We start from the raw sequence: 16,675 nt of genomic DNA, 5'->3' as shown, positions 1-16,675 counted from the left end.
CCTCCGAATCCTTATTTTCACTTCAAACACTTTCTGAAGATTGTGTTGTTGGATGCCCTAACTGGGATTGATATTAGGAAGTCCACCAGAGAAGATTCTCTTGACCCATTCTTTCTCCTGCTTTACTGCCCCTTTATTGCAGAATCCCTGATACATGTTTTTTACATGATAATTATCTCTATGTACTTCTTCAGATAGGTGAAGACCCGCCCTAAATAATTATTGGCGTATTTCTGAACTCTCTTGCCTAGCTAAAATGTTAGAGTCTGTGGTAAATAAGCAGCTCAAACTTTTTTGGAACAACCTTTTTTCAAATATCAGTCAGTGTTCAGACCGATGGCATGATCTCTGCTGCTACCTTGGTCATGTGATATATAGACTAGAGATAACAGCCAACACTGTGTGGCACTTTGTATTGATCTATCAAAAGTATTACATTTTTTCCTGCATAAACATTCCTGGGCATATGGATAGATGAAAATCTTTCATTTAAAAAAACATGTAGATTGACTGTTTATGTCAGAAAGTAGGTTGGCATGAATTACCACTGTACATTGCTACTCTGCTGACATACAGAAGCACAAACTATCAAACACAATCCCAGGGATGGTTAAATCTAGAGATCCCTTCAATCTCCATGGTCTCAGGGATGGTTAAATCTAGAGATCCCTTCAATCTCCATGGTCTCAGGGATGGTTAAATCTAGAGATCCCTTCAATCTCCACGATCCCAGGGATGGTTAAATCTAGAGATCCCTTCAATCTCCGCAATCCCAGGGATGGTTAAATATAGAGATCCCTTAAATCTTCACAGAGTTAGATAGCTTTTAGATCTTCAGCACCTCACATTTGGAATATATTCCAAGATCATTTTGAACTAAATGGATTGGTGCCTCTAGGTAATAAAAAAGGATGATAGAAGAATATTTGCATGAAGAATTTGTTTGGGTCTAATGAACTGAGAGTTCATGTTTTATTTTTTTATTTACTTCAGGGTATGCTTGCCATTGTTCAATAATTGTGTTGGTGCACGGCTCATTTGCAAAAGAGACTTTGGTCTCAGCATGATCTCCCCTGATAAAATAAAAATAATGCATTACCTCACAACAACAAGATGATGACTCTTATTTTGTTGGTACAGCTTCCTTACTGTTATATAATCAGTTATGACAGGCAGGGGAACTTCCTTGTGACTTTCCCAAGATAAATGAATGAACAAAGCCACTAACCAATCAGCTAGGGCAACCTTTGATAGAATTTTGAGCGATTGTTTAAAAGTAATCCTGTGGTAAATTGTCCTGCATCTTGAAGGATTTCATCCCTATACTATGAATTAACATGAACTAAAGGTTGGTCTTAATAAGCCCCTCCAACAGTCATTTCTTGAACAAATTCTTTGGTGCGAGATATCATTGATATCATTGGTAACATACATGCCTACAAAGCATTTACATAACTAAAGCCAAAAAAGATAAATGCTCCTCTTGTCATAACCTGTTCATTTTGTATTTGTGCGATGACTATTTTCTTTGTATGTATCTTGAGCATAAGACAAAATATTTTGGGAACTGACAAGGAGGGGTAAGAAAAGGTAAAAGCAATAATGTGACTTCAGAACAACTGTCATGACATTACTTAGTTTTTTTACTTTGTGAGATTACTTAATCTGCATTTGGTTTTCTACTTGTTCCTGTCTATATATGATTAAAGGCCTAAAGTAATCAGCTCCTATACATACGACTAAAGAGTTTTGCTTGATAAATTGTGGACACTTTTACATCTTCCACAGTGTTCTCCTTATGTTTCATTCTTTGTAGAAACAGAAATGCTGGAGTTACGAAACATTCAGAAAATCTTTTGCCAATCACATTTGAGTTACACATATTTAGAACACTAGTTGTCAATCACATTTGTCACACAAATTCAGAAAAGTATTTGTCAATCATGTCGTAACCAAGCCTCATTCAGAACACTATTTGACAATCATGCTGTAACCACGCCACATTCAGAACACTATTTGACAATCATGCTGTAACCACGCCACATTCAGAACACTATTTGACAATCATGCTGTAACCATGGTCCATGTCACATTCAGAACACTTTGTCAATCAGACTTGAGTCACACAAATTTAGAATAATAATGTCAATAATATGTGTATGTCACAAAGAGGTTTCAAAAGAAATCACACAAACAAGCAGGAATTCTGTTTTATATATATTTATATATAGTTACCACACAAATCTTTACAGTACTTCCCAGGTAAATGTATGAAAATTGAATTACTCCACAACCACCACTAATAAATAATCCTTCATTTTCATCCTTCATAAACTCATCTGAACTTAGATTTAATGCAATAATATAAATAGCTACCATATAAATCCGTACAGTACTTCCCAGGTAAATGTATACAACTTACATTAACTCCATAATCACCACTAATAAATAATCCTTCATTATTATCCTTCATAAACTGATCTGGTTTTAGATTTAACAGAATTATTAGTTACTTGCCAGAATCGATTTAAAAAATAAAATATGTATCAAACCTATATGAACTACAGTGAATATACAAAATAAATAAATACATAACATTCCTTTTCCAGGTTTGAATGACAAGGAAACATTGTATTTGTCTTTCATTGCTTTCTTCACATGACTATATCTGTCAGGCAGTCATTCAAACGTTACAACAGTAATACAGGTCATTTTAAGCACTTTCCACGTTATCTTCAAGTAAACATTGTTCATTCGATGTGAGCCTGAGGTGGGTGGTTACAGTGTCTATAAGTCTGTTCATTGGATGGTGGCCAGTAGTTGATCTGAGTGTCCTCATTGGTCAGTAGAAAATAGGGGATGAGGAAGGGCAGGAAAAGTGAGTGGAAAAAGAAAGAAAAAGGACTGATGGAGAAGAAAAAATAGGGAGGATGGAGGAATTGGTGCTCCTCAAAGCATATTGCTCTTCACCCTCTCAAATATCTGTTGAACCTTCAGCGCCGGGACGCAGCCTTCCCTGACGATGCCAATTGTCCCTGGGGAGGAAGAACATAATGGTGATTGAACAGACATTGATACAAAGGACCCTTGGTGGCATTGTTGCAAAGTCCCAGTGACATTAGAAAGTCCTGGATAGAGGCTTCTGGAACTCCAGCATAAACTATGTCAAATACAGGAGTATACAAACCAGGATTTCTGGAATATCAGGAATTTGGGCAGATTTAGTGGAATGCTGCAACCATGTGTGACAATACAGAGCCCAGGAGGTCAGTTATGAGTGGCTGTAGTGTGGTTTGTTCTGTCTTACCTTCATCTATCTTGAGGCAGTTGACCACCGTAGACCCTACAAGTTCATTGGACTCCCCGTCACAGAGAACACCCTGGATCTTATGGCCCAGCCGGCTGGAACCAAACAAACAACAGATAGTGTCAACGAGGGGGTAGGGTTAGGGATGACAAGTGAGTGAGTGAGGGGGATTACAGGTGAGTAAACATGATTGTGGGTGATTGTAGATAATTACAGGTGTGTAAAGGTAATTACAGGTGATTAAATGTGATAACGGCAAATTACAGGTGAGTGTGGGTGAGTACTGGTGAATGTTCTGGAGTGTGTTAAAGTACTGGTGTGTCATGGCAGACTGTTACCTGATGATCATGTCATGATGTGTACTGTCAGGTTCTCCGCTAGGATTGGCTGAGGTGATGGCAAGTGGTCCAGTGATGTCACACAGGTGTCCAGTAACGGTGTGGTCAGGGACTCTGATCATGATGCTGTCCATGGTCCCCACGCGCTCGTAAGCCGGGCCCACACCTGACAACCATGGATACAAACATTAAAACATCTAAGAAATCTGCATCTGATCCAAACCATTTTCTGAGTAACTCAGTGCAGATCGTGTATGGAAGGAATGAACATTCTTAATCTTAGATGATCATTCTTATCTTAGATGAAGATAATGTAATAATCCACCAAACCACATTATATGTAGATGAAGATAATGTTAAAATCCAACAACACCAATTTATCTCACCAAATCAGAGCCTGTCCAAGACCCTCTGCTGCCCTCCCCTCCTCCCCCCTCCTCCCCCCTCCTTACCCAGTCTCAGTAGCCAGTCCCCCTTGCTGACGATGCAGCTGATTCCTCCAGGGTAGACGTTCCTCATGAACTCCCAGAGTAGAGGACTGAACGGGGGCTTGGCCGCCACCAGCTGATCCACGCTGGAGATGCAGATACAGATTGGCTTCTCTGCTGGGCGGTCCTGATGGAGGGCAGAAGAGGTCAAAGGGCAGGATTTAAGGAGATGGCACCAAATGGTGAAGATCATTCATTTTCATCCAAAAATCATTCAAAACAACATTATAATTCACAAAGTAACATGTGATTCAAAACACACTATCAGATAAGGGAATGGTCTAAATGAGGTCTGCCTTAATATTGTAGATGTTCACTATGGCTGCAGGGGTATATGAGGTCTACCTCGATATTGTAGATGTTCACTATGGCTGGAGGGGTATATGAGGTCTACCTTGATATTGTAGATGTTCACTATGGCCGGAGGTGTATATGAGGTCTACCTCGATATTGTAGATGTTCACTATGGCTGGAGGGGTATATGAGGTCTACATGATATTGTAGATGTTCACTATGGCCAGAGGGGTATATGAGGTTTACCTTGATATTGTAGATGTTCACTATGGCTGGAGGGGTAAATGAGGTCTACCATGATATTGTAGATGTTCACTATGGCCAGAGGGGTATATGAGGTCTACCATGATATTGTAGATGTTCACTATGGCTGGAGGGGTAAATGAGGTCTACCTTGATATTATAGATGTTCTCGATGGCCTCCGGCTTCTTGCAGGAAGCAGCGAGGGCATACACAGTGTCAGTGGGGATGCCACAGACCCCGCCCTCATCCAACAGTCTGGCAATTTCCAGAAGACCGCTGGTCAATCTGGAGTCTGTTAGGGGACATGGTGAGGCTGAGGACCTTTTCTGCTTCTTCACATCCTGGTGGATAGTACAGAGACGGGAGGGAGTGAGGAGGGGTCAAGAGGAATGATGAGGGGTGAAGAGGGAGTGAGGAGGGAGTGAGGAACGGTCAAGAGGGAGTGAGGATGTATGTACTGTAACAGACCCACTATGTTGTTACTCAAATCCATTCTGGATATAAAGAATTTCTCTGGATAACATTTAGAAATTGAATAGTTTTTAGCTGTAATTCAGTTCAATGTGTATTGGGGTTCATGTTGACATCCATACAAATATTCCACCAACTGTTGGTTCACTGCTGACCTCCTAACCTTCTTATATGTTTAGAATGTAATGGAATAAAATAGACTGTAAGGAATTATCTTGTTCTTACCTTGATCAGAGGAGGCCCCAGAGGCAGCAGTCTCCCAGAGAAGGTACAGTTGACCAGGGAAGCCAGGGCCCCATAGAGGCAGATGATGGAGAACACAGATAGCATGGCAACTGCAGAGTGACAACAGAGCAATGTACAATTACACAAAACAATAGTATTAAACATATCAAAACAATGGACACATTATTCAAACTGAAATGTACATAACAAAACAATGGACACATTACACCGACTTATTTCAAGATATCAAAACAATTGACACCTTATACAAACTGAACTTTAGATAACAAAACAATGGACATATTACACAATATTTGTCTGGGCAGCCAACACTAGCCACGCCTCTCTACAGAAAGAAGTTGGTTAGAAGGTAGAGAAACCCCTAAGGGCCAGAATAGAGGAAATTTTACTTCAAATGGAATTCTTTATTATTATTTTTTTACTTTCGTTCATGGATTGACTTATCTAAAGAACAGAGCTTCAGAACCAAGTCTAGTCAGAGTACTGATTGGAGAAAACAGGTCTTGTTTGAGTATTAAGGGGTAGAAAATAACCTTAAAACCAGGCCCGGTCAGAGTACTGATGGGATAGAACAGGGCTTAAGAACCAGGTCCTGTCAGAGTAGTGATGTGATAGAACAGGGCTTTAGAACCATGCCCTGTCAGAGTAGTGATGTGATAGAACAGGGCTTAAGAACCAGGTCCAGTCAGAGTAGTGATGTGATAGAACAGGGCTTAAGAACCAGGTCCTGTCAGAGTAGTGATGTGATAGAACAGGGCTTAAGAACCAGGTCCTGTCAGAGTAGTGATGTGATAGAACAGGGCTTAAGAACCAGGTCCTGTCAGAGTAGTGATGTGATAGAACAGGGCTTAAGAACCAGGTCCGGTCAGAGAAGTGAAGCAGGATTCTTACTCTCCAGCTGGTAGGGGAGCTGATGAAGCGTGGAGAGGAGGAAACACACCAGAACCACCTCCATGACCATGGTCAGACCCAACAGCACCAGGTCACCATACGCCGCTGAAGGAGAGAGATTGACAGATGGAGATGGAGAGGTAGAAGGATGGAGGAGTAGAGAGATGGAGAGATGGAATGATGGAGGGGTGGGGAGATGGAATGATGGAGGGGTGGAGAGATGGAATGATGGAGGGGTGGAGAGATGGAATGATGGAGGGGTGGAGAGATGGAATGATGGAGGGGTGGAGAGATGGAATGATGGAGGGGTGGAGAGATGGAATGATGGAGGGGTGGAGAGATGGAATGATGGAGGGGTGGAGAGATAGAATGATGGAGGGGTGGAGAGATGGAGAGATGGAGGGGTGGAGAGATAGAATGATGGAGGGGTAGAGAGATAGAATGATGGAGGGGTGGAGAGATAGAATGATGGAGGGGTGGAGAGATAGAATGATGGAGGGGTGGAGAGATAGAATGATGGAGGGGTAGAGAGATAGAATGATGGAGGGGTGGAGAGATGGAATGATGGAGGGGTGGAGAGATGGAATGATGGCGGGGTGGAGAGATAGAATGATGGCGGGGTGGAGATATGGATTGATGGAGGGGTGGAGAGATGGAATGATGGCGGGGTGGAGAGATAGAATGATGGAGGGGTGGAGAGATGGAATGATGGAGGGGTGGAGAGATGGAATGATGGAGGGGTGGAGAGATGGAATGATGGAGGGGTGGAGAGATGGAATGATGGCGGGGTGGAGAGATGGAATGATGGAGGGGTGGAGAGATGGAATGATGGAGGGGTGGAGAGATGGAATGATGGAGGGGTGGAGAGATGGAATGATGGAGGGGTGGAGAGATGGAATGATGGAGAGATGGAATGATGGAGAGGTAGAATGATGGAGGGGTGGAGAGATGGAGAGGTGGTGGTAAGAAGACGTGGACAAAGTGAGCACTACAGCGTTAATATATTTCATGCGTTCCAAATGTTCCCATTCTCCATTACCTTCTAAAATTTAGAGACTCACCGATGAGAACCAGGAAACAGTTGATGACCAGGAAAGCGATGGCTCCAGCAGTGAACCCATAAGACCCTACTGAAGAGATCTGGAGCAGAGGCCCTGGCCGAGGAACACAGAGGTCACTGTTAATGAGGTCGCAGAGCAGCACAGACAACCACAGACACAAACACTGTCCAGCAGACCTCTTCACATTATTCTCTGTCGACCATACTTAATTAAATGGACCTTCCTCATAACCCATGTGGCCAATTTAGCACCTTAAAGACACCTCCAGTTAGCATTTATTGGGGTTGGCAGAAGTCAACAACATACCTGCAAAGCGGTACCATGTCCAGGTGGCCCAGACAACCACGTAGAACGACGGGATGACAGAACCAAACCTATGTCCTCTTCGGACCTGCAGTCTGCTGACAAATCCCTGAACCAGCGCTCCGGACACGAGGACCCATGGAACGCTAAGCTGCAGGAACGCTGAACTCTGACTGGAAGAGGATGTGTGGAGCGCCGATAGCGCAGCCACCCCATTGGTCAAGTAGAACAGGGTATCTGGAATCTGACTGGCGTGTGCTGATTGTTGTGGCACCTCCTGAAGTGTCTTCGGTGTGCGGCAGAAGGACAGGACGGAGCGGAGGCGGTCTGTGGAGACTGGTTGAGGACCTACGGGAATCAGGATCTTCTCAGCGATGGTGTTGATGAGGCGGCAGAACGTTCCATAGAGTGAGGCGGCGGCGAACAGAGAGCAGGACACCCCGAAGAACATGTAGTACCCCTGGAGGGGGATCTGGGGCACCGTGGAGATGGTGAGAACCAGGAACAGTGCATTCTGGGTAACCTCCAAGGTGTCACTGCTCACACTGACCACTAGGAGAAGCAGCGCCGCCGCCACAAAGAACCAATCCCCAACCATCGCCTGCCTCCCAGCTGACACTTCTCCCGCCAACTTCGGCACTATGACAACGGACAACACAAACTCCTCCCATGCCTTGGTCAGCCAGTAGGCGGCGTGCAGCGCAGACTTGGTGGCCAGGTAGCCATCTTGGCGCAGGTGTGCATAGTAGCCTGACAAGAGCTGAGCAGCAGAGATGATGGAGACCCACACTGCTCCCAGGGAGAAGGAGGTGACATAGCCAAAGCTGTAGAACAGCAGGAGGAAGGGAGACACCGTGTCGCAGAAGAAGCAGAGCGCCTGGGGTTCAGCATATTTGGTGTTCTTCTTCTTCTCCTGGCCAAGGCTCTGACCTTTGGCCCCAGGGCTTTGACTGGCCCCGAGGAGCAGCACGTTAAACAGGGGCGTGCCAAACCCCTTGAGAATGTATCGCTGTGAAAGGCCTTTCACCAGCAGAGCCGCACTGCCATACATGGCAAAGAGAAGGATGAGAAGTTCTAGAACCCCAGAGACCACCAGCGGCCAGGACGAGGACACGCCCACGGCAACAGCCTCAAACACCAGGGTCAGTGTGATGGCGCCAAACACGAAGGGCATGATTATGTTGACTGTGGCTGAGCAGAAGGCCAATAGGAACGAGAGGAGGATGTAGGGGACCAATCCTGCAATGGCAGACTGGGGGATGGGGCTGGTCAAGAGTTCCGCTGACAGAGAAAGGTTGGTCATGTTGCCCAGGAGGTCACCAGACAGGGTTGTGATTGGTTGCGAGGAACCGAGGAAGATGCGCGTGGCGCCGTAGCTCCCCCAGAGTGCTGCATAGCCGATGAAGGCTGTGCCGCTCAAGTGGTCGTATTTACGGAACGACAGGAGTCCTGCAACCAGCTGACACACTCCACCTACGAGGATCAGATGAACACCTGAAAACAGGAACAGAGAGAGTCAGTCATCATGGTACTGGTCCAGACCAGGATCGGGGTGGATGGATCAACAGATCATCGTACCCGCCAGGATGTTCTCCACGCCCTTGGCAGGAACTCCAGTTCGAGCGCTGTTGAAGTTCTGCAGTAGAACCAGAAACGCGCTGATCCCATTGGCTAGCATCCCCAAAACTCCTGGCTCGCTATAGAAACTGGCAGGAAAACCATCTGAGGTGATCATGGCGTCTGTAGTTTAGCTGCTTAACAATGTGGAGGAAGACTGACAGAGAGACGACAGCGAAAAGAAAAACAACATGAGGATGGAAAATATTAATAGGGTGCTTTTTGGGATATTTTGTAGCTCTAGTCTAGTATGGTTTGGTGTTTTGTCTCTTCAGACCCAGAGCTAAAACTTAGACATCGGTCTCCTGCAACCCTAAGACTCAGAGTTAAAATCTAACATTGGCTCCTTCTTTTCCTGTGTTGGCTGATTCTTTATCCCGAGGAACAGAAACAGAGGATGTGTGTTTTTAGTGTGTTTTGGCCTTAAACCTTTAAATAATATTTGCAAAGCTGATGATGTCACCAGCACAGCCATGGAAGAGAAATATGTTGATGACCCAAAAACATTAATGCCAAACCAGAAACCGTCTAATGCCTTACCTTATCTCTACCCCTAAACCCAACCATAATATTTTCTTTAAATACTTAATACAACAAAACTGCCCATTCATATCCATAGTAACTGCAGTTTCCTGGTTTAAGCAAAGTTTCAAGACATTGTTTTAACACAGTTGAATGACATTCTTTGACCACATTATTTCCTCGATTGATATACTGTAGTAAAACCTGTTCACACATTGCACATACATACAGACACACAGCCCCTAAACTTAACCCCTAACCGGAGACCAATCCCAAACGTGAATTATGACCGGAACCTCTTCCCTTCTGGGTTGATTCTCCTTGTTTTACTATCCTTGTGGGAATGTCGGATCTTTACAAGACTGGTAAAACCAAGACACATACCCACAAAGACAGACACATATTTTTAGGATAGACTGCAAAAAAACACAGGTAGTTTTGGAGCATACAGAGTCAAAGAAATTAGGTTTTGTGTTTGAATGTTTAAAAGGACCTTTACAGTGTGCTTTGATTTATGCTGTCCCTCCCACATTCAGCAATTTGAAACCCAGTAATTTGTCCACTGATTTGTAGGTGTGACTGGAGGGAAGGTGATCTGGGAGGGAAAGATAGAGGGAAGTACTTGATCTGCTCCTATTCACAGAACCACACGCCCCCATCGGTCTTACTGTTTTCAGTCTCTCACATTTACAGGCACCAGACTGCAGAGGGCAGTTGTCTGTGTTAGTGCAGAGAAAAAGAGTAGCTTTCTGTTTGATAATAGCCGGCCAAACACTGAGGCTTTCCCTGCTGCTAGTGACAGGGACAGGAGACAGAGAGGGGTGACTGGCTGAGACAGGAACCACAGGGTCCAGGACAACAGAACCCAGCCTACAGGGATCAGGGACTGGAAGGTAGGAGCATTCATACTATCAGCCAGGTGATCATCAAACAGGTTGATCTGTGATACCTGACCTGTTGTCAGGTTGTTGACCAGGACAGGGTTTCCTGCCGAAGGAAGAACAATCTAATGTACATAACGCTCCCTCCCTCTCTCTCCCTCTTTCTCAGTCTGCTTTCCACCCAAGCATCCATCACTTCACTGCTAACTTTACAGACCAGGTCTCAATAGACTTGTCTTGTCCATATCCATGCCAACCACACAATTTTCTGTCATGGAAACAAGCCACCCAGGGCAAGTATAAAGTGGACTTACCTGGCAATGGAAACGAGGATGATGCTGAGAGAGAGATGCTGCTCTAGCCTGAAGGTCTGCAGGTGTGTTTGACGTTTATCATCATAAATATCCCATCTTAGGGGTGGGAGGAGTTTGAGCTAAAAATTCCATGGCCTCACCCTTGTCACGCTGTCACTTCCTGTTGATGATGCTGGTGAGGAAGATAATGATGATGAAGATAATGTTCTGCCTGCTCCACTCCCTCCCCCGGTCTGTGCTGTATATAAGAGCCTGAACTCACCTGAGCGTCAACCTGCAGTCTCCCCATCAATCCAAGGTAGAAGGACAGACAAGGAAGACATCATTACAAAGAAAAACAGGACAAAGAGTGAAACAACAGAGGAGTAGTTCAACCACAGACTAACTGACTGATCCGACAGACATGCTCTCCAAAGCACAGGTAAGTACCTCACACCACTGTGTAAATATAGCAAACAGTATTGTGTTATTTGTAAAAATGTTTTTCAGACACTTGAATAAAAGAGAAATTAAATATTCAAATCAAAAACACATTGCCACCTGTACAGGAGGCAGATATCAGGTAGTAAATCTTTGAAAGATTAGCAGAGCAACAGGTCTGGAAAAACACTTCAGCTGTTAAACTCAACACTGTAAAGCCTTAGATTTGTCAGATTCAATACAAACTGATGAGCAGGTAGTCAGATTCATTATAAACTAACCGTCTGGCTATATTTGTCATAAGAGCCTTTTCCTTTACAGTACAGCATAGTGTCTTAATGTCATATGATAGAAAAGTTACCTTTTTTTACTTTCATTCTTATTTTCTCTGTCCTTTACAACAGTATTAGTGACATGTCTGTCTGTCTGTATGACTGTGTGTCTGTGTTTCTCAGAAGTCCTTCAGGCCTGTGTCCATTACACTGAGAGGACTTCACCAGGCTGCTCGGAAAGGTAACAGCTGTCTCTCCCTCTCTCCATTTCTCCATTTCTCTCCCTGTCGGTCCCTGTCTCTAATTATAGACACAATGGTAGTAGTAAATATTGGTCTGTACTGTACATAGAAGTAGGCTGCATAAGTGGACAGTCTGTGTTGGTTTTGTTCCTTGATTCATACCAGAGTAAACAGTTTATAACATCCTGGCTGACTGGTCAAAAATGTCCTCCGTCCTTCTCTTCTTTTCCCTCCCTCCTCTCCTCTCCTCTCCTCTCCTCTCCTCTCCTCTCCTCTCCTCTCCTCTCCTCTCCTCTCCTCTCCTCTCCTCTCCCTCCCTCCCTTCTCATACTCTCGTTCTGTCTCCCTTCACCTCCTCTTCCCCTCTTCCTGCCTCCTTTCCTCTCTCCTCTCCTGTAGTGGTAGAGCGTCCAGAGCCAGAGGATAATGTGACGGACAGTTTTGGCCGTTTCATCCAGGGTGTCCAGTCCCATCACCTGACTCCCACTCTGCTCCACCGCTCCAAACGGATGGTCCTGGACAGCCTGGGGGTGGGCCTGCTGGGCAGCACCACACATGTCTTCCAGTTGGTACTACAACACTGCCAGGTAAGACAGACAGACAGACAACACTGCCAAGTAAGACAGACAGACAGACAGATAACACTGCCAGGTAAGACAGACAGACAACACTGCCAGGTAAGACAGACAGAGAGACAGAGAAACAGCACTGCCAGGTAAGACAGACAGAGAAACAGCACTGCCAGGTAAGACAGACAGAGAAACAGCATGGCCAGGTAAGACAGGCAGCACTGTCCAGTGAGATTGAGACAGTTGACATGTCAGAATAACCTATGTCCTTCAAAATGAAGACTGTTAGTTGTAATCAGTATGTTATTCTGTGTCTGCCTCTCTAATGTCTGTCTGCTGTCTGTCTCTCTACTGTCTATCTCTCTACTGTCTGTCTCCCTACTGTCTGTCTACTCTCTGTTTCTCTACTTTCTTTGCTATGTCCTGTAGCACATGTATGCTCCTGCTGACATCAGCAGTGTGTATGGACGCAGAGGAACCAAACTCTCCCCAACACTGGCTGCCTTCGTCAATGGAGTTGCCGTGAGTAGAATTATGACCATAACATTATCACAGCACTTCCACCATGGTTTGTACATTATCACAGCACTTCCACCATGGCCATTACATTATCACAGCACTTCCACCATGGCTAGTACATTATCGCACTACTTCCACCATGGTCATTACATTATCACACCAGTTCCACCATGGCTAGTACATTATCACACCACTTCCACCATGGCTAGTACATTATCACAGCACTTCTACCATGGCCATTACATTATCACACCACTTTCACCATGGCCATTACATTATCACAAAACTTCCACCATGGCCATTACATTATCACAGCACTTCCACCATGGCCATTACACTCAATCCAAACCTCTCCACCATGGCCATTACATTATCACAGCACTTCCACCATGGCCATTACATTATCACAGCACTTCCACCATGGCCATTACATTATCACAGCACTTCCACCATGGCCATTACATTATCACACCACTTCCACCATGGCTAGTACATTATCACACCACTTCCACCATGGCCATTACATTATCACAGCACTTCCACCATGACCATTACATTATCACAGCACTTCCACCATGGCCATTACATTATCACACCACTTCCACCATGGCTAGTACATTATCACACCACTTCCACCATGGCCATTACATTATCACAGCACTTCCACCATGGCCATTACATTATCACACCACTTCCACCATGGCCATTACATTATCACAGTACTTCCACCGTGGCCATTACATTATCACACCACTTCCACCATGGCCAGTACATTATCTCAGCACTTCCACCATGGCTAGTACATTACAACAGTAATACAACTATAATTCTAGTTATGAAGGGAAGATTTTCATCAAGTCATACTGAGATCACTTCACTCCACCCTTGGCAGACCTAAAACAAAACTCAGACAGGCTAAGAATTAGGTCAGAACTCAAACACACAACATTTCCAAAACACATTAACCAGCTGGAGAGGACAGCAGGGTGGAGTTGACGGATATATTTTGATTTTTGGGGGGGGATCTCCATGATCTATTGCCAGGACGCTCAGCTCCCCTTCCTGTGGTCCAGACAAACCAAAGGATGTCCTGGTTGTTAACACAATATTCACTCTATGACAGTCTTGTAGGATACTTTGAGATTTCCTCTGTCTCTCTCACTCTCTCTCTCTCTGGACACTTACTCTCTTCCTTAGTTTAGTGAAATAATAACCCTAGGCCTTTAAATAACGGTTGATTTGGTCTTTACCGGTTGTTGCACCTGTTCCTTGTTTTGTTCAGACCCACTCCATGGACTTCGATGACACCTGGCACCCTGCTACTCACCCGTCGGGGGCGGTCCTTCCTGCCTTGCTGGCGCTTAGTGATATGTTGCCCAGCAAGCCGAGTGGGCTGGACTTCCTGCTGGCGTTTAACGTGGGAATAGAGGTTCAGGGACGACTTATGAGGTTTTCCAATCAGGCTCAAAACATCCCCAAGAGGTGAGATCCAAACCCTTGAACTCTAACCCCTACCCTAATCTTTACTGTAATCATTAAGGCTGAATGGCTTGCACATTCTGTAGGTAGGCAGACTAGGAGAGTCCTTATGCAGGCAGGATGTCTGGGATTGAACTGGGGTGAACCCAATGTCACATTTAGTGTGGTGACGGGGGAGAGAGATGTTAAGTGGGCTGTTTATGAATTGTGCTCTGGGAGGCTCAGTGGGCTCTTTCACTGGTTTAACAGGTGGAGTGAGTCAGACCTGTGCTCTGTCTGTACTGAAATGACTAATAACTGTTAGTCTTTCCCTTATGACTGCTGAAGTAGACGCTCTGTCTCTCTTCCCTATTTAGGAACCAGAAAACTGTTTTCTGTTTGACCACAGATGCTGAATCTTAACTTTTGTTTCCAAAACATCTGACTCCCCCCCCATCCAGGTTCCACCCCCCCTCTGTAGTGGGGACTCTGGGAAGTGCAGCAGCCTGTGCTCGACTCCTCTGTTTGGATCACGCTCAATGTAGCCACGCCCTGGCCATCGCAGCCAGCCTATCAGGAGCCCCCATGGCTAATGCCGCCACTCAATCCAAACCTCTCCATATTGGCAATGCAGCGCGGCTGGGACTAGAGGCCGCTCTACTGGCCTCCAAAGGGTTGGAGGCCTCACGCACCATACTGGACGACACCACTGGTGTGGCGGGTTTCAGCGCCTTCTACGAGGACTATGCCGTGCAACCTTTGACCTCCCCTGATGAGGAAGGGTCGCGGTTCCTTTTGGAGGACCAGGACATGGCGTTCAAGAGGTTCCCCGCCCATCTGGGGATGCACTGGGTGGCCGACGCTGCTGCTGCCATACACAAGCTGCTGCTGGGGGAACCAGGGGTGGGGAGTCAGGGGTCAGGGGTCGTAGGGCAGGTCCAGGACATCTTGCTTAGGGTTCCGCGTTCCAAATACATCAACCGTCCATTCCCAGAATCAGAGCATGAGGCCAGACATTCCTTCCAGTTCAACGCCTGCTCTGCCCTGCTCCACGGCGAGGTCACCGTGGACTCATTTTCCCAGGAGGCAATGCGGCACCCCGACCTGCTGACCCTGCTCGGGCGTGTCCATGTGGAGCATCCCAATGACAACCCTGCTAACTTTGACCGCATGTATGGAGAGGTGCAGGTGACCTTGGTGGGCGGGGACGTACTGAAGGGACGCTGTGATACATTCTATGGACATTGGAGAAATCCACTGACCAATGAGAGTCTGCTGAAGAAGTTCTGTAGTAACGCGGGGGCGGTCCTTCCCTGGGAGAAGGTGGAGGGGCTGATTGAGGCCGTGGATGGCCTGGAAACACTAGGAGACTGCTCTTCTCTACTGGCACAATTGCAGTAAACAAACACTTTCTGACCAGCTGTTATTGTTTTGTACATCTCGAGTCCGAACAAATCCTGGGCATTCTGCTACTGCTTGTGTCTTCTGGTGACAGGATGTAGAGCTATTTTACCTAGTTACTATGGTAATAAGAAGGGGTTTTGCGAACAGAATGAAGTATTGATCTAAGGAATCAAAGCTAAATGAAATAAAAATAGTTAATATAAGTGAGAGAAGACACATTTGAATAGTTTTATGAATTTAAACTAAATCAGATTTTAATCAAGAATATAATTTGACTATGAGTCTGATGGGAAATATCATTATGAATCTTTATAACCTTTATGCGTACATTAAATAATCCAAACTGTACTCCACCTTTTTCTGTATACACTTAAATAATGCTTTACTACACGTACTTGAGAATGTTTCTTTAAAATGTACTTTATTAAACATGTATTATTTAATTATACATTTGCATTAAAATAAAGCTTTGGTAAATGATTCACTCCATCTGACTTTTTTTATTTACCTCGCTATTTATCAAAGCACTACTTTACCCCTCTGTATCAGAGCACTATCTTACCTCACTGTATCAAAACATTACATTACCTCACTGATTCAGAGTGCTACTTTACTTCACTGTGTCAAAGCATTACTTTACCTCATTCTATCAGAGCACTATATTACTTCAAGTTTGAAATTACTAGTTAACCTCACTGTATCAAAACACTACTTTGCCTCACTGTATCTGAGCACCACTTAACATAAAACAGTATGTTTTAACTATGACAGTGCTTTAATCTTTCATGTGATTTTTGTAATGTAACTTTTTGAC

General features: G+C 44.9%; 1 protein-coding gene and 1 long non-coding RNA gene across 2 annotated transcripts; one reads left to right on the top strand and one right to left on the bottom strand.

Moving 5' to 3' along the window:
• Positions 1-2,789: 2,789 nt before the first annotated feature.
• On the bottom strand, positions 2,790-3,765 carry si:ch211-153b23.3. Its single transcript, XR_004575649.1, has 3 exons — positions 3,646-3,765; positions 3,308-3,402; positions 2,790-3,035 (listed from the first exon to the last, which is right to left on the bottom strand). It is a non-coding gene; the product is annotated as an uncharacterized si:ch211-153b23.3 (long non-coding RNA).
• A 7,615-nt stretch (positions 3,766-11,380) lies between these two features.
• LOC105009961 (cis-aconitate decarboxylase-like) lies at positions 11,381-16,008 on the top strand. Its single transcript, XM_034291898.1, has 6 exons — positions 11,381-11,398; positions 11,853-11,910; positions 12,311-12,498; positions 12,910-13,002; positions 14,282-14,481; positions 14,919-16,008. The coding sequence occupies exons 1-6, from the start codon at positions 11,381-11,383 to the stop codon at positions 15,856-15,858; spliced, it is 1,497 nt and encodes a 498-aa protein (XP_034147789.1). The 3' UTR covers positions 15,859-16,008.
• Positions 16,009-16,675: the final 667 nt, after the last annotated feature.

This window comes from Esox lucius, chromosome 4 (assembly GCF_011004845.1).
Source record: "Esox lucius isolate fEsoLuc1 chromosome 4, fEsoLuc1.pri, whole genome shotgun sequence".
In the NCBI taxonomy this organism is placed as follows: Eukaryota; Metazoa; Chordata; class Actinopteri; order Esociformes; family Esocidae; genus Esox; species Esox lucius.
Note: the sequence above shows the minus strand (reverse complement) of the source record. Positions and strands in the feature narration are given on the sequence as shown.